This window comes from Colias croceus, chromosome 23, assembly GCF_905220415.1.
Source record: "Colias croceus chromosome 23, ilColCroc2.1".
Classification (NCBI taxonomy): Eukaryota; Metazoa; Arthropoda; class Insecta; order Lepidoptera; family Pieridae; genus Colias; species Colias croceus.
The window spans coordinates 894,397-915,967 of NC_059559.1; the positions used below are offsets into that span (position 1 = coordinate 894,397).

At 34.0% G+C, this 21,571-nt stretch overlaps 2 protein-coding genes across 2 annotated transcripts; one reads left to right on the forward strand and one right to left on the reverse strand.

Annotated features, from left to right (window-relative positions):
* The first annotated feature begins 68 nt into the window (after positions 1-68).
* On the forward strand, positions 69-4,467 carry LOC123702414 (serine hydrolase-like protein). The gene is made up of 5 exons (XM_045650165.1): positions 69-397; positions 1,957-2,118; positions 2,740-2,847; positions 3,199-3,475; positions 3,965-4,467. The coding sequence occupies exons 1-5, from the start codon at positions 349-351 to the stop codon at positions 4,266-4,268; spliced, it is 900 nt and encodes a 299-aa protein (XP_045506121.1). The 5' UTR covers positions 69-348; the 3' UTR covers positions 4,269-4,467.
* A 5,363-nt stretch (positions 4,468-9,830) lies between these two features.
* Positions 9,831-14,947, reverse strand: LOC123702411 (serine hydrolase-like protein). Its single transcript, XM_045650157.1, has 6 exons — positions 14,754-14,947; positions 14,023-14,090; positions 12,870-13,139; positions 11,676-11,872; positions 11,187-11,284; positions 9,831-10,233 (listed from the first exon to the last, which is right to left on the reverse strand). Exons 1-6 carry the CDS (start codon positions 14,786-14,788, stop codon positions 9,939-9,941), a joined length of 963 nt encoding a protein of 320 aa, XP_045506113.1. The 5' UTR covers positions 14,789-14,947; the 3' UTR covers positions 9,831-9,938.
* Between the last annotated feature and the right edge of the window lie 6,624 nt (positions 14,948-21,571).

The following is a 21,571-nucleotide window of genomic DNA, read 5'->3' on the forward strand; positions in this document are numbered from 1 at the left end:
AAAGATAAACAATAAACATGCCAATGTCAATAGGTATTATTTATGTAGGTACTGAACACAGAGCAAGTAATGCCTAATGGTACTGAATTACCTACTGAATTTTGACCATTGGTTTTGTTTTGACTTTTGACGTACATGAATCATGATGTAAAAAAGGTTAAGAGTAAATGTTAATGTAATATTTTTTCCTGTGAATTAAGATTGGACCTTGTACTGTTCAACCTAATTAAATTACACAATACCGTGGTTAAGTAAAAATCACAAGCGAGAATTTTACAAATAAAGTTTAAAAATTGGCAAAATTTAATAGTGTTTCAAGAAAATTATAAAAACTTTTATTTAATTACAATGGAATTTAAAGAAGAGCTGGTCAAAGTTCCCTGGGGGAATGTTGCAAGTAAGTGAAAATCAAACTCACATCTTTTATAGATCTGATGAATAAATAGGTACCTAACAGAGATTGCAACAGTGCAAATAATAATATTGTCTGAGTCTATGTGTAATAAATTATATGCTTAATTGTTCTGATAAATACATATTCACACATTACAAGATATAGTATTGGTTTTACAAGCTGATTTTTTGTTGTGTTTACCTTTAAAGTATGTTAAAAATTTATCAAAACTTTGGTTGCTGATGTTTATAAAAATATCAAGGAGTTAACAGGCATAGCAGACAATGACCAACATGTATCAATATTCCTAACAAGCTGTGCTGTTCGGTTTTATCAGCATTGCTCTGCTCCTGTTGGTCTTCGCATGATGATGTATAGCTATAGCCTTCCTCGATAAATAGGCTATCTAACACCGGAATAATTTTTTGGATCGGACCAATAGTTCCTGAGATTAACGCGTTCATACAAACAAACTGTTCAGCTTTATAATATTAGTATGGATAACAAATTAATAAATATTGAAATTATCATAACATTAATCCATACTATTATTTATTTTAATAGTAGGTATTATAAATGCGAAAGTATCTCTGTCTGTCTGTCTGTTACTCAATCACGTCTAAACTACTGAACCAAATTTCATGAAATTTGGTATGGCGATATTTTGATACCTGAGAAAGGACATAAGCTACTTTTATCCCGGGAAAAATGACGCAATCCCGGACATCCCAGGGGAACGGGAACTATGCGGGTTTTTCTTTGCCTGCGCGGGCGAAGCTGCGGGCGGAAACCTAGTTATGTGTAAATTTATAAAGAATAGAAAAAAATAAATAATTATGTATTCTTAAATTATGTAGATTCTCTAGTATTTACTTAAATTTCAAGTGGTAAGGTATACAGCGTGTAATTGTTAAGTATACACATGCATGATATTACCACAGACTAATAATAATATACTACGTATACAAATATTACCTATCATAATCACTATCACTACATAGTATAAAACAAAGTTGCTTTCTCTGTCCCTATGTCCCTTTGTATGCTTAAATCTTTAAAACTACGCAACGGATTTTGATGCGGTTTCTATAATAGATAGAGTGATTCAAGAGGAAGGTTTTAGTATATAATTTATTAGGTTTTAGATAAAACGGGCGAAGCCGCGGGCGGTAAACTAGTATGCTATAAACCAATAGGAGCAGAAAGCAATGAAAATATTGCAGTAATATTACTTTTTAAAATCAAATGAAGAAATGTGTCAGCTAGTTAAATATAGAAGAAAAAGAGCGTGTTAGCCGAGCACACGTGTTAGAAGTGAAACTTCTTTGGAAAGATTCAAAGATATCAAAATCGTCGCCTTACTCAATGACGTGACGGTATTGCCATGACGCGACCTTGAAATTTTACTTTCAACACGCCTAAAGAAGTTAACGATCTTTTGTAGTTCCTGAGATTAATATGTTCAAATAAACAAACTCTTCAGCTCTATATTATAAGTAAAGATTGCATGCAGTATTAAGTTTGTAGTTCTAAATCATAACATTTTCATCAACTGATTTCAGCGCTATCATGCGGCAACCCCAAAGGCGAGAAAGTGTTGCTAGTACACGGCCGGCTGGACAGTGCTGCCACATACATACCGTTACTGCGGATACTGCCGAAAAAGTATTGCTATGTTGGGTTTGATATGCCTGGCAATGGGAAGTCAGATCCGTTCCCTAAAGGTAATGGTTTTGCATCTTATAAAACAAGGTAGCAACAACATGTCTTTAGAGACAATTTTTCGTTTTTAAAACGCAATGGCATGACAGCTGGAATTATGTTACAGTACATACTTCCATAAATAAAAAAGAGTGTGTGTACTTATGTACATGCGTTAGAAGTTATACTTCTTTGGCTTATGGAAAAAGATACTAGAATATACAACTTGAACATAGTTATCAATTTTCTGTGTCAATTTTCGTACCACCTAGAACTAACTTCATGCTGTTAAATTTAGGTGTCGGTGTGCGCGCGCTACGTAACAATTCAATCTCATCATTTTTCTCCATCGCGCCAAAAGAACTTCAATTATACATTAAAAACAGCTAAAACGGTCAAGCCCTTCTTGAGTTTTAGGGGAACAAATACACAGAAATTGATTTTATTATATGTACTTACATTGAAAACATTATAATAAATCTCTGTAAAAAGCCATATTTTTTTTATAATTCACTTATTTTTATCAAAATTACAGAAAACTTATCCCGTCTTATGCTTTCCTTTCTTTCTATTCCTTCCTGTTTAAAATTCATTAAATTCTTGACTATATGTCAGGTAGTTTAAATATTATAAATAATTTACAGGTACAATTCTTTCTCGCTTCATCGGCGTGGTTGTGATAGATTTGATCGTAAAGCATCTGGGCTGGAAGAAGTTTATCTACTTCGGACACTCCTTGGGAGCTGAACAGGGTGAGATATTGTTTGTTATAAAATATAATAAAAAAAGAGCGTTGTGTGCCGAGCACACGTGTCAGAAGTGAAACTTCTTTTACTAGATTCAAAGGTCGCCTTACCTTGAAATTTTACTTTCAATACGCCTAAGAAAAATTCACATTAAAAAAACATGCATTTATCTTGTTAGATTGTAGTTTTTAACAAAACTTCCACGAACCGAATGTTTATTTTTACAGCATAGGCACCAAAATTATTGATTTCAAGATGCCAAAGCCAATGATGTTTCACTTCTGACACGTGTTACACACGCTCTTTTTATTATGTTCAATTAAATGTTTATTAGTATTACTTTCCTTCATCCACCAGGCATGTTCTACTCAGCAATTTATCCGAAACACATAAAGAAGGCAATTTTCCTCGATCCTGGACCATCCATAAACTGGTGTAAAGACGTCAACTATCCAGTATTCTTCAAGGAAACATATGAAAATTTCTATGATAATTGTCACAAGTATGATTATGAGAAGGAATATACAATGGAGGAAGCGATAAAAGCCGTGAGGAATAATCGAGCGTTGAATGAGGAACAAGCTAAGATGATATTGTCCAGGAATCTTATAGAAACTGGTCCGGATACTTATAAGTGAGTGCAATCATGTTAAAGAATGTTTAATGATCTTTTCATAATATTATAATATAGCTTTTCTCACGTGGTTTCGGCAACGATGTCTAAATTGTATACATAAATCCTCCTCGCTATCCATTGGTGAAAGCAGAATGAAAATCAGTGCAGTAATTATAAAAAAAAAATATATTTATTTAAAACCAAATACGAACTTTAATGCAAACAAAGTTAACTGCTTAGTTAGTATGAAACTATACATACGTATGTACGTGTTGGGATTTATTAATATTGAAATATCAAAAAATAGTAGCTGTACCGCGCCTAACTAATATCAAACCTTTCAAACTTTCTAGTTAATAATATTAGTAGGATTCATATAGACTACAAACACATATTTTTTACAAAAAAAAAATGTTTTCCATATAATATTGTATGATATTTAATAGAGACATTGAATTACAAATAAGTACATTAATTTTTACTAAAAATATATTTATACATTTTCAGATTGTCATGGGACAGGCGATATAAGAATTTGGCAACCTTCAACGCACCCCCCGAGTACTATTACGAACTATTCACACTACACCCCCCACCCTCCCTACTTATCTGTTCCATAGACTTAAAACCCTTTTTCTATTCAAAGAAAAGTGTAACAACAAATTTAATTAATATTTGGGAGGAAAAGTGCAAAAATGTCAAAACGATTTGGGTTGAGGGAACTCATGATTTACATTTTACTAGAGCGGAGAAATTTATAGATGATGTTTTAGAGTTTTTAGAGAAGCCAATCGTTAAAGCTAAGATTTAGAACAATTACGGGTAAAAACGTGTGTGCCGAGCACACGTGTCTGAAGTGAAACTTTTGCAAGATTCAAAGATGCCAAAATCGGTTACTCCATGGCGTGTCGGTATTGCCATGATGCGACCTTGAAATTTTACTCTCAACGCGCCTAAATAAGTTTCACTTCAATATGTGATATTATGAAAATGTTACTTAAAAGAGGGTTGTATGTAATATATTTATTTTTTTTTAATTTTGTGACAATGGTCCTTCGAGTCGTATTTATGTTTATAGAGGTGGATGTTTTTAGAGAAATAATATACTAATGTATAATAAGGAAATACAAATTACAATAACAAGGAAAACATATTAAATTACCTTAAAATGTGATCAATACGCGGTTAGGCACCTTATTTATTTCATTTTGATATACAAAACCACCGAATGACATTCCAATATTGATTACCGCAGGATTAGTGCGTTCATAGTTTTTTTGCAAAACCAAATTTTATGTATATTTATAATTAGGAGAATATATACCGACAGGGTTGCCAGTCAAAATTTGGCCGCAGGCATTTATAAGTTTTTTTTTATAAGTTTTTAGGTTGATGATTTCGATCCATTTATACGTTCACGCACATATGAGTCATATATCAAATTAAAGCTATTCTTTTCCGTCAATTACTTATAAGTAAGTAAGTAGTGAACGAAATGTTTACCGAAAAATCGATTACACTTTTTTTATTAAAAAGGTTGCGGCCAAATTTTGACTGACAACCTAGTCGATATATACAGGGTTACAGGGAAAGTCGATGTAGATCCGTTAAGGGCATGTAGTACACATCATTTCTGAATGATTTCACTATGTAACCCCCCATCCTAAACTTAACCGTTTTCGAGATATTCGAGTTTTAATTTTTTTTTATGAAAATGCCCAATTTTTCGGCTATTCAATTGAATATTTTGAATATTTTTGACTCTTATGATTATTTTTTTTTGTTTTTTACATGAAGAATGAGATGCTTAATTACCTCAATGACTAAAATTGCACGTAAGTTAACTAAATAGGTCATTGTAGACGATCGAAACTTAAGAAAATAAGTACAAATTATAAAAAAAATATTTTTCTTTTCTGGATATCTCAAAAAATTATTATGGCACTTGCTCTGCAGATGTGCTTAAAAATATCTACATTTTATCAGCTATCCAACGAGGTATAACACTCTAGGGTATTTATTAACCTCAAAGGTGAAACTTAGTTTCTAAGGCTACATGGCAGTCAGAATAAATAGTCCTTATTTAATCTAATTAATTTGACTTAAGTTCAGCATCATCATTTCAGCCTACTGGCTTCCACTATTGAACATAGGTCTCCCTCGGCTAGGTACAACCTTCATGCATCCATCGATATCCCGCTATCCTGACCTAGGAGATCATTCAGTTTTATAGCATTTTTTTTGTTCACATCGTCGATCGTACAAATAATGACCGTAAGTACGCCAACTATTACTTGAGCGTAAGTAGTCACTTACGTCCAGTAACTAGTCAGTTACTGGCTATTGTTTGGAAAATAACGTAATCGGTGCGTTGTTAACGCTAGGTGGCATACAAAGTCACTCACGCTCAACTCATAGTTGGCATACAGATCGTCGGTGATTGTAGTAAGCAAAATGAAACAATAAATCAGTTCAAAAAACATTTAATCACCTAATGTTTTTGAATAAAATTTTATAGTTCATGTTCTACGTGTCCACCTCTATTTCGCACACATTTTCTCATTCTTTCACGTAGTCCACTTTTCACTACACCATGTGGTTAATGTTCTTCTTATGTCGTTAGCAGCATTAATTATCCTTTCTTTGAGAACTTCCACTGACGATATGGGGTTGGGCTCACTGTAAACGAGGCTCTTCATGTGCCCCCATACATAAAAATCAATGGAGGTCAGGTCGGGACATCTGGGTGGCCAGGGTAAAGGCCCACCTCGTCCAATCCATTTGTTAGGATAGTTAGTGTCCAACCATTCCCTAACGCTTCTTCTGAAATGAGCAGGGCAGCCATCATGTTGAAACCACATGTCCCGCAGTAATGGGAGATCATTAGTAGGTCACCTAAGTTACACACATAAGTCGTGTGGGAATCCGAAAGCACAATAATTCGCATCTACCATGGACGAATCGCATGAGTAGACTAAAATGGATGGCAAGCAAACAAACGACCAAATACAAAACAATGGGTATGTTGTATCCCCAAACTTGTTTTTGCACATTATTTTTCTCACTCTCATCTGCATAAATCGAAAGTTGTCTCGCTCACATGCACCGGATTAACTTGAAGGACAATATCCGAGGGACCCGTTAGACCTACTACCTGAACCTTTTCAACTATGTTTTTTTCTATGAGTTTAAATACAACCCTAGGTTGTTATACCTCGTTGGATAGCTGATAAAATGTAGATGTTTTTAAGCATATCTGCAGAGCAAGTGCCATAATAATTTTTTGAGATATCCAGAAAAGAAAAATATTTTTTTATAATTTGTACTTATTTTCTTAAGTTTCGATCGTCTACAATGACCTATTAGTTAACTTACGTGCAATTTTAGTCATTGAGGTAATTAAGCATCTCATTCTTCATGTAAAAAACAAAAAAAAATAATCATAAGAGTCAAAAATATTCAAAATATTCAATTGAATAGCCGAAAAATTGGGCATTTTCATAAAAAAAATTAAAACTCGAATATCTCGAAAACGGTTAAGTTTAGGATGGGGGGTTACATAGTGAAATCATTCAGAAATGATGTGTACTACATGCCCTTAACGGATCTACATCGACTTTCCCTGTAACCCTGTATACAGGGTGTAATCGTTAAGTGTGCACATGCGATTATTCCGTAACTATTACAGATATCAAAAAACTTTAAACTGATATCGAAAGTATTTAACCTAATGAGTAAAATGGCCATAATAAATTTTTAAAAATAAAACGAGAAATATCTAAAAAATTAACTTGAAACCCTCCCATACATTTAGTATGAGATACGAATATCCCATGTACATGGGTTGATCCAAAAGTAATGATAATCAATATTAAACAAGGTCATTACAGTTATAATAATTATGTAGTTCTCTAGATAGTCTTCTAACTGGAAAATATACTTCAATTTTTTTTTTCCTAAACTTAAAAAAAAAAAAACTTTGACTTCATCCACAAAAACCCCTCCACGCGGCCATCACTTCGCTGTCGTCTTAAAATAATTTATTGCTAAGAAAGTGTTTCTTGTGCCGAGGAATGAGATAAAAGTAAATAGGAGCTAGATCTAAAAAATAGGGTAGGTGTTCAAGCATTTGGAATGCCGATTTTTGAATGGCAGCCATCGCAACTGACGCTTTGTGATCTGGTGTATTGTCTTGGTGAAACAGCGTTCAGGTCCGCAGTTTGCCATGTCTCTTTTCCTTACTAACCTACCGCAATCTTTTAATTTGGTCTGTTTAGTAAGAGCCCGATAAAGTGGCTACCTTTTTTTAAATATTCCACCATAATTATATCTTTAGCGTCCCAAAAAACTACCGCTTTAATCTAACCTACTGATTTTCACTTTGAATTTCTTCATCGTCACTTTGGAAGCTCGCATCCAGGACATTGATTGTTTTTTGGTTTCAGCATAAACATGGTGAACTCGGGTAAGGTCCATGATCACAAATCGTGACAAAAAAATTATCCTGATATCATTAAAAGTTTAGAAATTTACCCTCTACATGTCGAATCGTTGTTTCTTCTTTTCGTCGGGACACATTCTGGCACGCACGGTTCACATTCAAATTAATGTAAATAATTGGAAATGTGGCCTGGTGATATGATTTTTTTGTGATTACTTAGTGAATACATGAGCAAGCAAAAAACATTTGTTTTATATTTTTATGTGCACAGGAAATACCCAATTATCATTACTTTTGGATCAATCTAGTACATTTAATATGAAAGATTTTAGCTTTTTCTTTCTTTTTTTGGTTTTCTGCTTTAATTACTTCGCAAATTTGAAGGGAAGTTCATTTAGAAACTGTAAATAGAGCTCCTCATTGTATTGCACAATGAGGACATCACTTCGAAAATCTGCTATGAATACAAAATGTATGGGAAATAAAATGTATGGGAGCGTTTAATGTAACATTTTTGGGTATTTCTCGTTTTATTTTTAAAAATTTATTATGGCCATTTTACACATTAGGTTAAGTACTTTCGATATCAGTTTAAAGTTTTTTGGTATCTGCAATAGTTACGGAATAATCGCTTGTGCACACTTAACGATTACACCCTGTATATTCTCCTAATTATTATAAATATACATAAAGATTTGGTTTTAGAAAAAATTCTGAACCCACTAAGCCTGCGGTGGGATCTTAGACTATTAGGCTGGTTGCAGAGCTTGACCGACCATCAGTGCGTACGTCAGTCGTGCTTGTCATATGTATGGAAATTCATAAAACCGTTCATAGCTAGACCGACCATACGCACGCGTATTGTCATGCGTATTAGTGTCATAGTCATACGTATTCATAGTCATTAGTAGTTGATGCGTATCGTCAGGACCGACGCGACGGTACGCACTGACGGTCGGTCAAGCTCTGCAACCAGCCTTAGAACAATTTTAATGCCAAAGTATGACTTTGCGCTTACATATTAAGAAAGTTATATTTTATATTATGAACTTGAATACATGTGATTAATTTTCAAGTCATTAGGTACTTATTTAATAATGTGAAGGGATATACCAGTTCTTTATTATTTTTGAAAACATTGAGATAATAATACTACGTATGGAGGAGACACCACGAACAAAATCTGTGCGCCATTTTTTTGCTGTAAGTTTTAAAAATTATTACCTAGTTAGGTACTTACCGATTAAAGTTATTCCTTTGCACTTTTCCGTATTATTTGTGCAATATCATAACACACACGAAGGCTTATTTGATGCGTTTCACTTTAAAAAAAATAAAAAATGAGTGCAGTTACGCCGTATGGCGTATGTTGAGCGGAAAATAAGTGATGTAGGCGGTGTCGTCTCCATATCTTCTTATATATAAAATTCTCGTGTCACAATGTTAGTCTGCATACTCCTCCGAAACGGCTGGACCGATTCTCATGAAATTTTCTGTGCATATCGGGTAAGTCTGAGAATCGGCCAACATCTATTTTTAATATGTACCATGGGCGAAGCCGGGGCGGACCGCTAGTGTATGTATAATATCTCAATGTTTGAAAAAAGCATTTTTTTAATGATTTAACTATATTTTTATAGGCTTGGTTTATTGGTGTTATTTGTTTTGAATGTTTTGCTTAAATTATTATTTTACAATAGAATTGTTATTTTAAGAGCATTAAATGCGTTTTATAAACATTGTTTTTCTTTTTAATAGTCCGAATATCGTTTACTCTTCGTTTACTTATAAGAATTATTTTTTTTGTGATTTATTAGATGTTCTGATTTGTCAAATACAAAAATAATTAACGAGTGATGATAATAAAAGACCTCTATACATAGAGCATTATGTATTTACATTTTACATACAAATATCCAATACAAAATCAATAACAATATTTTCTTATAATAAATTACTTTATATTTAATTAATTAACACTAGCATCTAACACAATTTAGTATAATTTTAATATATAAAATTCAATTTTTTCACAAGTCATCACAATTTGGCGCGAAACTCTTCCATTAAAAACTTCGAAATGTCATCTGCCATTAGATGCGGATCTGTCATGTGAACGTCATGATAACCATCGACAATTTTATATTTATAATTGTTATTAGGCCACGCGTTTTCATCAAACACAAAAGGCACTTTTGAATACGATCCTTGTTCTACGACTTTTTTAGCGAATACAGTTAAAATTGGCACTTTTGAATACGTGAGGAGATTTTGTAAGTTGCTCGGCGAGAACGGCATGAGAGCGGTGTTTTTCATGCTTTGGTCGTATGTGAATCTGTAAATTGAAAAAGTGTATTTAAGAGTATGCTATAATGCAATTAGATTTATCGCCATTTGCTATTAAAGGACACAGCGATGAAAAGTTAAAGACTTCTGAGGTTTGTGATGACCTATTATGGTGGGTACAGACTGGTGAAATGTAACATGCAATGAAAGAATTCACCGTACACATTACTGCAATGTATCATGAAAGGTAAATACACTTTGTAACAATTTCTCATAGTTTGGACCTCTTGCGCGCGCGAAATGTGCATTACACGCGCATGCTACGAGCCGCGCGCGGAGCGATCCGTGATTTGTCCTTTTTTCGAACGAACACAAAGAGGCAATGAACACGACTACGGGAGGTTCGTAGTGAATGCGCGAAGAGCGCGCTATGCGTCCACGCTTGCAGCGAACATGCAATGAAAGACAGAATGTTACATTTCATGTTACGTTTCACCAGTCTGTACCCACCTATACTCTGTCATAGAGCGTTTGAAGAAACATAATATAATGTACGGCTTCGGGACTCGAATCAAGATCGAGAAAATATGGCCAAAGTTAGGTTAAGGAGCTAGTAAGAAATTAATGATTTTGCTTACTACGGTAGCAAGCAAAATTATTAATTTCTTACTAGCTACTGGTTACTGGCTTTCTAAAACATAAAAATGTATACACTAAAACTTTTCTCAAGAATCATGCTGAAGCAATGAAAATCGATGCAGTAGGTAGTTAATTGGGAACAGACGAACAGACAGACTTAGTTTTATAATTATATAATTTGTAGTGATTAAGAGCTGGCGCGCAAGAGCAACTTTTGTCTCCGCAACTATTTTGTCTCTCCCATCACCTCTATGGGCTAGTAAGAAAGTGCGTGCACGTAGCGACGCAACTTCCCATAGAGTTGATGGGAGAGACAAAATAGTTGCGGAGACAAAAGTCGCTCTTGCGCGCTAGCTCAAATACCTGTATAACCCATCTCCCGCTGGTTCTATGTATCTATCCAGCACATGTTCTAGTGTCTCTTCATTCATGTTGTGTGCCTTCATCAGTTTGATTTTAATCTAAAAGGTAATAAGAAACGAATTAACTCTTTTAAAGTTATCAATGAAACTATTATTATACCGTGTTTATATTATATTCGTGCGAATAGCGAGGCGAATAACGAACATGCATATTTACTGCATTTAAAATATCGTGTTCGTTCTTCGCTTCCACACTGTTCTGTGTTCGCTTCGCTATTCGTACGAATGTGTAAACGCGGCTTTATGTTATTATTTAAGGGTGAGTCAGGTGCTACACCAGACTTTTCCATGTGAAAATGTGTCGTGCGAGGATGCGTTGCCAAGCTGTGAAATGTCTTCTATTGCTCAGAACTATAAAATTTATATAATAAATATCTCGCACGCGTTCCTCGCACACATCATCTCTTTTAAAAAATAAAAATCCACTTACATCATCCAGCTTATACTTGGGCGCAGTTTCCTTTCCAAGGATATTTATCGTATACTTGCTATCGTCGTAATGTCCCGCAAAGTACTCTTTGTACCAGGCTCCGAACTGGTTAGGAGCGATCGTGAAGTATAAAGGTAAGGGGTCCAGTTGTACGAAGCGCGTGAATTGCCCTGGATATGCTAGGTCGTAATATGCTCCTATAAGTCGTTAGTGATATTGGAATATGGGTCGCTTTATTGTTAAAGGCCTATTCAAACTGGAGTTATCCGCTACAAACGATGGTAGCGGATCTCTCCAGTTTGAATGAGCCTATTCGTTTTAATGCACCGTGGTTTTATTAGTTACTGCATGATCTACGCAACATTTATACAAAATGACACTATAAATTCTCTATTTAGCGCCTTTCTCGATAACTGAACTGTCTAATTCATAGGTTACACGCTCAGTCTGGCGTCAGTTCAGTCCATCAGTTTGATCCGGCTTAGACTGATGCCAGAATGATGGATGAAAAGCACGGTATATTCTGAACCATCAGTCCGTCAGTCAACCGGTTAGACGATAATTCTCCCGTCATTCTGAGCAGACTGATGGACTGAACTGACGACAGACTAAGCGTGTAACCTATGTCTAACATATATAAATAATTTTTCAAGTCGAACCAGTAGTGTTTAAGGATGGTAAGGGATAACAAAATTATGTAAAACGCAGACTATGTGCTAATCCAGAACTCAGTGCTGTAGTATAGTATCTCGTGCCGATTATTTTTTATCCAGATTGATCAGCTTTTTTGGGTGAAAGAGGAACACGTTTAATAATTTAGAAGAATATATTAATTTCGATATCTATACATATAATAAATCTGTAGAAGGGTCAATTCTGTACATTGAAAATATTCAAAAAATAAATACCAGGGGGTGTTACTGGATTGACACCAAACCCAAATATGTGATTAAATAAATTTTTGTCTTTCTGTCTTTCTGTCTATCTGTCTGTATGTGAAGGCATCACGTGAAAACTAACGGTTCGATTTCGATGAAACTTGGTATAATAAATTATTATCCTGGGCATAAAATAGGATACTTTTTATTCCGGAAAAATACGTAGAAAAAAAAATAAGTCTTAATTTTTCTTAATTTTTCCGGGCGGAGGGAGTCGCGGGCGGAAGCTAGTTATTAATAAATATTTTCTACTCACCCACAGCAGTACCCAAAGAGTGAGCCACATACACAAATTTCTCCCATTTAAAATGCTTAACAACCTTCTCTATTGTGGGCACTAAATCGAAATAAGAGTATCGAATGCCTGGAGGCAATCTATCCGAAAAGCCGTTTCCAGGCAGGTCTAAAGCCACGTAGAAGAAGCAATCTGGTAACAGCTTGATCAAAGGACGGAAAGAGGTGCAAGGGACTAGTCTACCAGGGACCATTAATACTGGAGAGTTGCTGGAAGTACCCCATGTTATCCCTGAAATTAAAAGATGTTTTTTTATTACTAATGCACTGCGTCTTCTTGTCCACCAGGTTGTCTGGAAGAGATCGCTGTCTGAGCGATAAGACCGCCTGTTGTGCTCTTTGTTACTTGTATAATATGTATCCTTATTTGTACTTTTCTCTGTGGTGCACGATAAAGAATTTTTGTTTGTTTGTTTGTTTGATGTTTTCTGTAATTTTCCGTTTCACACTTAAAGTTTTTATAATTTCAGACCAGTTAAGGGTTAGCTACTTTTAAGTATTCTGAGCTTAGGTCGTCGATATAAGAAACAGTAGGTAAGTATGTTTTTTTTATAAGGCTTTTTCCAGATATGTGGCGCCATCGCCATACGTAGATATTTCAATAACACATATTATGTAATAATAATTCCCTCTAATATGCATTTAAGACTAAAGTTATTTCTACTCTTAGTTTGGACTTATAACGAACAGAAATTAATTTATTCTAATAGAAACGTGTTCGATTGTAGTAGTATCTGCGCAATGTGTGAACAAGATGCACACATACCTACAGACAAAAGTGTATGTACCTACATACAGAACGAATGCTTAATTTATATCAATTCACTTCATCTAATATACTAATTACGATTATACATAATACTAGCGGTCCGCCCCGGCCTCGCTCTTGATACATATTCGCAATAAAAGGTAGCCAATGTTCTTTCTCAGAGTCTAAAGATTGTCTGTGCCAAATTTCATCAAAATCGGTCCAGTAGTTTATGAGCCTATTCATTACAATCAAACAAACAAAGTTTTCCTCTTTATAATATTAGTGTAGATACAAATTACGATTATACATAATATTATTGCCTAGTATTTATATAGATAGATACAAATTAATATCTATTACCTACCTGCTATTTTTCCCCATGGCGCATTTATAGTGAATAATTTTTCAGTGCTAACTAACGAAGCCATTGTTCTGGAAGGAAAATTTTAATTGTTTAATTAATCTTAAAAATTATTACCCTATCTATGTAATTAAATACTTGTATGTTAATATTAATTGCACATTAAAATAATTATAATTATACGTCATCGCGTACAAATTCTTTAGAGTACATTTTGACGTTCGTGCGAATAGCGAGGCGAATAGAACAATCATAATATTATGTAAACAGTAAAAAGTACACTCGCCATTCCCCTGGAGATTCGTTTATTCATGTATAGAGCGCTTTTTCGGAGGTAATCAATGAATAGACGAATGTTTAAAAAATGTTTCACGTCGACACTTGCAAACGAATATTTCGTCGAATAACTCGTCTAGTCACGAGGCGAATAGCGAACACGAATGTGTAAATGCCCCATTAAATTATGAATTCGCAAGGAAATAATAGCATACATAATTAGTTTGCTGTGAACGTAGACAGAGTAACGGCTATGAATCACTTGCGTTGCCTAAAAACACTTAAAAGATGTAAAAAGATATTTTTAAAGAATAATTATTTAAAACGATTTATATAAACTAAAGTTTAGTCCAAAGGTCTGTGTTTTTACATTTTTGTTACCAACCTTCTGGAAAGATTGAACAATAGATATGTACGGTCGGCTACGGCGTTATCAACTTGAATAAACACCAACTTACGTTTGTTTACACCAAAACACTCGATTAAGCCTCATTTTGTCATATTTGAAAACTTTCTAAACACACATCTCTAAAACAAAACTCTTCGTTTAAATCATAACCTATTTAATATTATGTAGTTAATGTGTAGTTATTCATTTAAAAGTTGAAGTATGTTTTATAGATAAAGACTGTGTTGTGTTCTGTGGTTGTGTGTATGCGATGACATAATGATATCTACTGAATTGATAAGTTATCTTAAGAGGCCTACACCACCGAAACTAGCGCCACCGAACATTTTATTTTTTTACTCCTTAACCAGATCAAATTTAAAAAATCTAGCTCGGTACTTTGCTAGTATATTACTTGTAGTATTTTTGGTATTACTTTTCACTATTCTAACTGTTCATTATTCTAGAGAACTTTTGATTACCGCCAAAAGTGGCCACTTTTGGCGGTAATCAAAAGTTCTCCTTATTTACCGAATGCAAAATAATGAAAAGTAATACCAAAAATACTACAAGTAATATACTAGCAAAGTACCGAGCTAGATTTTTTAAATTTGATCTGGTTTAGGAGTAAAAAAATAAAATGTTGGGGGGCGCTAGTTTCGGTGGTGTAGTCGCCTTAAAAATAAATAAATAAAACAGCAAGATACACACACACACAAACTATGATATAAAAGATAATGATAATGAATGAATGAAAAAAAATGATATAAAAGAGCTAGATACGTTACCCGCTCTCTATTTTGGCAAGAAAAAACTCAGCTAAGTGCCCGAGTTTCACTTAGTCACGCACCATTCAGCGTCGTGGCTGGACGTTCTTTTTATATTTTAATCGGCAGTTGTTATTACGAAGTACATGAATGAGACATGTATTGTCCCGTTAGTAAGTAGGTATGTATTAATTACGCTGTTTTTTAGTGCAATGATGTTGGCGTATGCCGCGTCTACTAGTATATTAGGTCATTGCACACAAACAGCAAGATGACACTAGCTGTAGGTACGCGCATAAATTTTTTTTAATCATTCATCCATTATTGTATCTTTTATTTTGTGTCGTCTTCATTTTGTATTTCTTAAACAGTGAAGAATAAATAAATAAAAATAAATAAATCTGGGTTGACGGGTAGAATAAATTTAATAGTGTTTATCAAAAAAACTAAAAAGTCTTCACAAACTGACCAAATTTAAATGGGATCATTCGAAAGACACCACCAATAAATTGAGAACCTCCTTTTAAGCTATTGCATAGCTTCTATCGCGAGCCCTGAGCGCGGGGACCGAATCGAGAAATTCCGTACCTAAACGAAAAAACCTCACGCTCCCCACTCCGACGGGCGGAGGTGTGTCTTGGAGGCATAGCTTTACCGCGGCAGTCCCCGAGTGCCACACGTCGTTTTTTTTCTATTGTGGGAAATCTTTACCCTTCCTAAGAGCCCCCAAACAAATTTTTATACGGGGCCCCGCCAAGCCACGCTACGCTTCTGATAGAATAGAATGAATAGAATAGAATAAGTATTTATTCGCAGTAAAAATCAAACACATAAACAAAAAAATACACAAGAAAAAATAACAGTTTACTACGAAAAGGCTATGAACTCAGCAAATGGTGGAAACAATGACTAAAAGGCCAGTGCTTTCACCGCTGTTTTTCAGCCATAGCCTGTTGTAGCCACAAATATAATTTATTTTATTATGATAATATATAATTTATTATGTTTTAGACAAAGCGGGCGAAGCCGCGGGCGTAAAGCTAGTATACTGTATACAATAATGATAGTATCAATATAGTTAATAATTTGAGAAAGTACATGACTTACATGTGCTTAACGCATATACTTATTTCTGTTTTTATGATTATTATTAAAGTGAAACTTTTATTAGGTACATCGTCTCAAACTTTTTGGTCTGTGTAGCGAATGTCGCGTGACGCACGATACGTACGATAATTATCGTACAAATACGTTAATTTTTAGTTAAATGTCTATAGTGTGAAAAAAGTTTCACTTTTACCGTGGTTTCATAAAACCACACAACGTTTTTTATTTGTTATCTATTTCCTTTTAAAAAATGTAAGTCCAGAGAGCCGTCTACAGAAAGTCCCTCCTTCGGAAAACTTTCTTAGTATTTTTGAAGTGAAACTTCTTTATCGGGGTTGGAAAAAAATTTAGTGTAACACATTGGGTAACATTATTTCGTTACGCGTGACATTTATTCGTTACGCGCCATCTTTTTCTTATCCCTACCACGCGTGATTCGAGGTATTTCTGTAATGTTGCATATACTTAGTAAATTATTTTTTGAAAAATAAGGTCATAAAGAAGTTTCACTTCTTACTTACGTGTGTACACTAGTACGCGCACACATTTTTTTTTAATCATTCATCCATTTATTCGAAGGAAAAACAGCATAATATATGGTGATATATCATAATTATTATATGTAATAAATATTGCAGTTGAAGCATAGAATATGCCATGAGGAAATATTTACCATGTAAATAATAATCATCGACCGGTTGTCGATGATAATACCTAATACAATTCGAAAACGCGCGGGTTTTCGCGTTTCAATTCACGAAGTGGGCTTGTTTTTATACAGTGAGATTTACAATGCTTATTCAATTTTTATTGCTATCACCACTAAAGTAAAAAAAAAAAAATTTTTTCATGGTTACTGGTTAGATTAGAGTTAGAAAAACTTAAACAAAACAAAACACAATTATTATAAGTTCGTTTACAGCCATCTGACAAATAATTATTAAACCTTGATGAATAATTCAATAGAAACTTGGAAGGGTTTTTATAGGCGATTATATTATTATATAAATGTATCTATGTTTCTCACAGATGTTTCCAAGAAGCTTATATCTAATACACTGGAGATTTCGGTATGAACATTGACGTGTAACAAGAAAATATTGCCCAGTTCATGTTTTTTATCACTTTCACACCTAACTTGGTATTGCCACTGTTAATACGAAGTTTTCCCAAGGAGTTTGTTGATAAATTGCCAACAACGTCATTCAGAAGCATTGTTGGATGAGACAATTATTATTTATGCTAAATAAACTAAGTATCTGAACCAATTATTAAAAAGCGATACTCCCTGATTATGGGTAGTCACCAAGAAGCTTATATCTAATACACTGGAGATTGCACTATGACCAATAACTTGTAACAAGAAAATATGATCTAGAATGACGTCAGTCATGCTTTTTGTCTCTTTCTGTTGAGTGACCACGCTGGTTTGTAAATTCAGGATTTTTCAAAATAGAAACAAGTGTTGATAATTATTAAAAAAACAAAATACCCGACTGCACACTAAAAAAAGAGTAAAAATCCTATATTAATTACTCCCGTGATTGAAATGAATCTAATAATACCGCATACATATTTTTTTAAAGGGAAATTTAGAAAAAATATTATTATGTCTTTATCCCGTGGGACTTTTAGGATAAAATGTATCCTATGACACTCCCGTAATCAAGACAAATCTAACGATACCTCATACATCAAAATCCATCAAGCCGTTTAGGCTACAGGTGGTCACAAAGGAAAAGACATACATACATACTTACATACACTCGAAAAACATTACCCTCCTTCTTTGGCAGTCGGGTAAAAACTAAAAATCATGGTCTATAAATAATAACGACAAAGGTATATTTTTAACAGTATTTATATTATAATATTATGGTCATACTTTATAGGTACATACAATTTTAATTGGTATAGAATGATAGTTTTAAACAACTTTTGGCTACAAAGCTTGGATATGAACCGATATATAGCATTAACATCCTTTGTAAATAGAGGAAAGTTGTGATTTGCATCAGATGCTGTTTACCAAATTGTAAGCTACTCAGATCTTCTTTTGAAACGCGTTGCTTCCACTGGTCAATTTCAAGCCAAAATCATCAAAGAAAAACTGTTTAGCGGCCTTGCACAAATTTCAGCTAACTTTACAAAATTTTTCAAAAGGTATTTTTTTCTGGGTCGTAATCCTCAGTAACCTTGATGGGCACATATATTTCTTTTTATTTTACTTTTTGGAAAGCTGAAATACATAAAACAAAAAAATATAAGGTAAGTTAAAAAAGTATAAATTTCAATGTAAAAACGAACAATCTTATAACTACATGTGAGTGCAATACCGATGTCGTGTGTTGTTTCATTACTAGTAACAATCTTTAAAATGGTGTTCTATATTTTCATCATAATATTGTTATTACAATATATTCTCCTCGCTATCCATAAAAACTCGTCATCATGGTTACCTTACTTGTTAAATTTGTTTATTGAAAACTTGTTGAAAAATGATAAAGTATTGGGGAAATAACAAATTTAACATGACTGCTTACTAAAATGATGCTAAATTAGACAATTTTTGCCATTGAAATGATTCTAAACAGGTAAATGCAGGAGTATTGAGGAATATTGTAAATAACGTAAATATAAACTTGCCTGTGAAATTCTATGCCAGAATTCGGTGTCCAAACGCTTCTGCAATTTTGCTCAATACAATGCATTCTTTATATTCGGAAAATATTCATTAAATAAGCAACAATATTAACTTAAATATTCGAAGCGACGCAATTTTTTTGACACACATGCCATATTGACAAAGTGAGAGTTGCTACAATTTTATTATGGTGACACCCATAATCAGGGAGTATCGCTTTTTAATAATTGGTTCAGATACTTATTTTATTTAGCATAAATAATAATTGTCTCATCCAACAATGCTTCTGAATGACGTTTTTGGCAATTTATCAACAAACTCATGTACAAAAACTAACCTTTTGCACAGAATATTACAGCATACATAGGCCTTGGGAAAACTTCGTATTAACAGTGGCAATACCAAGTTAGGTGTGAAAGTGATAAAAAACATGAACTGGGCAATATTTTCTTGTTACACGTCAATGTTCATACCGAAATCTCCAGTGTATTAGATATAAGCTTCTTGGTAGTCACCATAATAAAATTGTAGCAACTCTCACTTTGTCAATATGGCATGTGTGTCAAAAAAATTGCGTCGCTTCGAATATTTAAGTTAATATTGTTGCTTATTTAATGAATATTTTCCGAATATAAAGAATGCATTGTATTGTGCAAAATTGCAGAAGTGTTTGGACACCAAATTCTGGCATAGAATTTCACAGGCAAGTGTATATTTACGTTATTTACAATATTCCTCAATACTCCTGCATTTACCTGTTTAGAATTATTTCAATGGCAAAAATTGTCTAATTTAGCATCATTTTAGTAAGCAGTCATGTTAAATTTGTTATTTCCCTAATACTTTATCATTTTTCAACAAGTTTTCAATAAACAGATTTAACAAGTAAGGTAACCATGATGACGAGTTTTTATGGATAGCGAAGAGAATATATTGTAATAACAATATTATGATGAAAATTTAGAACACCATTTTAAAGATTGTTACTAGTAATGAAACAACACATGACATCGGTATTGCACTCACATGTAGTTAAAAGATTGTTCGTTTTTACATTGAAATTTATACTTTTTTAACTTACCTCATATTTTTTTGTTTTACGTATTTCAGCTTTCCAAAAAGTAAAATAAAAAGAAATATATGTGCCCATCAAGGTTACTGAGGATTACGACCCAGAAAAAAATACCTTTTGAAAAATAAACTTTGTAAAGTTAGCTGAAATTTGTGCAAGGCTGCTATAAACAGTTTTTCTTTGATGATTCTGGCTTGAAATTGACCCGTCGAAGCAACGCGTTTAAAAAGAAGATCTGAGTAGCTAACAATTTGGTAAACAGCATCTGATGCAAAACACAACTTTCCTCTATTTACAAAGGATGTTAATGCTATATATCGGTTCATATCCAAGCTTTGTAGCCAAAAGTTATTTATAACTAACATTCTATACAAATTAAAATTGTATGTACCTACCTATAAAGTATGACCATAATATTATAATATAAATACTGTTAAAAATATATGTCGTTATTATTTATAGACCATGATTTTTAGTTTTTTCTATTTTGAAAAATCCTGAATTTACAAACCAGCGTGGTCACTCGACAGAAAGAGACAAATAACATGACTGACGTCATTGAATGTCATAGTTTCTTGTTTCAAGTTAATGGTCATAGTGCAATCTCCAGTGTATTATGCCGGCACTACACATAGGCCAACGCGTTGGCAAGCGCGTTGGCACATGCACTTGTCCAATGTGTAGAACGGGCGTTCGCGCGCTGGTGGTAGGTATTTGAACGTTGGCCAGCGCGCTTGCGAGCTTGCCGCGCGGTGTCGGAAACATCAAAGGACACTTGTCGCAAGCTTGGCGCACCATCCACACATTGGCCGCGCGATCAGTTTGACTGTAGCAGCGATCAGGAGTGCACGTTTTTTTCTTGCGGCGAATTAACGCCTAACTTGACAAAATGGCGAACAATATGAGTAACGAGGAAACATTTAAATTTATTGAGCTCTATCAGAGTTAAAACTGCCTGTGGAACCCAAAAAATAAGTACCATAAAAATAAAAATGTTGTATGTATTAAAAGTGCCAAATAAATAAGGTTCTTGGACATGCCGTTTTCCTCACAATGTTTTACTTCACAAAGAGCATCCTACTTTAATATTATTTTAATATTATAAATGTGAAAGTGTGTTTATTTCTTTGTTTGTTACATCCATTTTGAATCCGTCCGCACATTGGCTCGAACCAAACCATACTGAACGACCTTCCAATGTGTGGATTACTCACAAGCGCGTTTGCAAGCGCACCGCCAGCGCGCTGGCGAATGCGCTGGCCTATGTGTAGAGGCGACATTAGAGGATATAAGCTTCT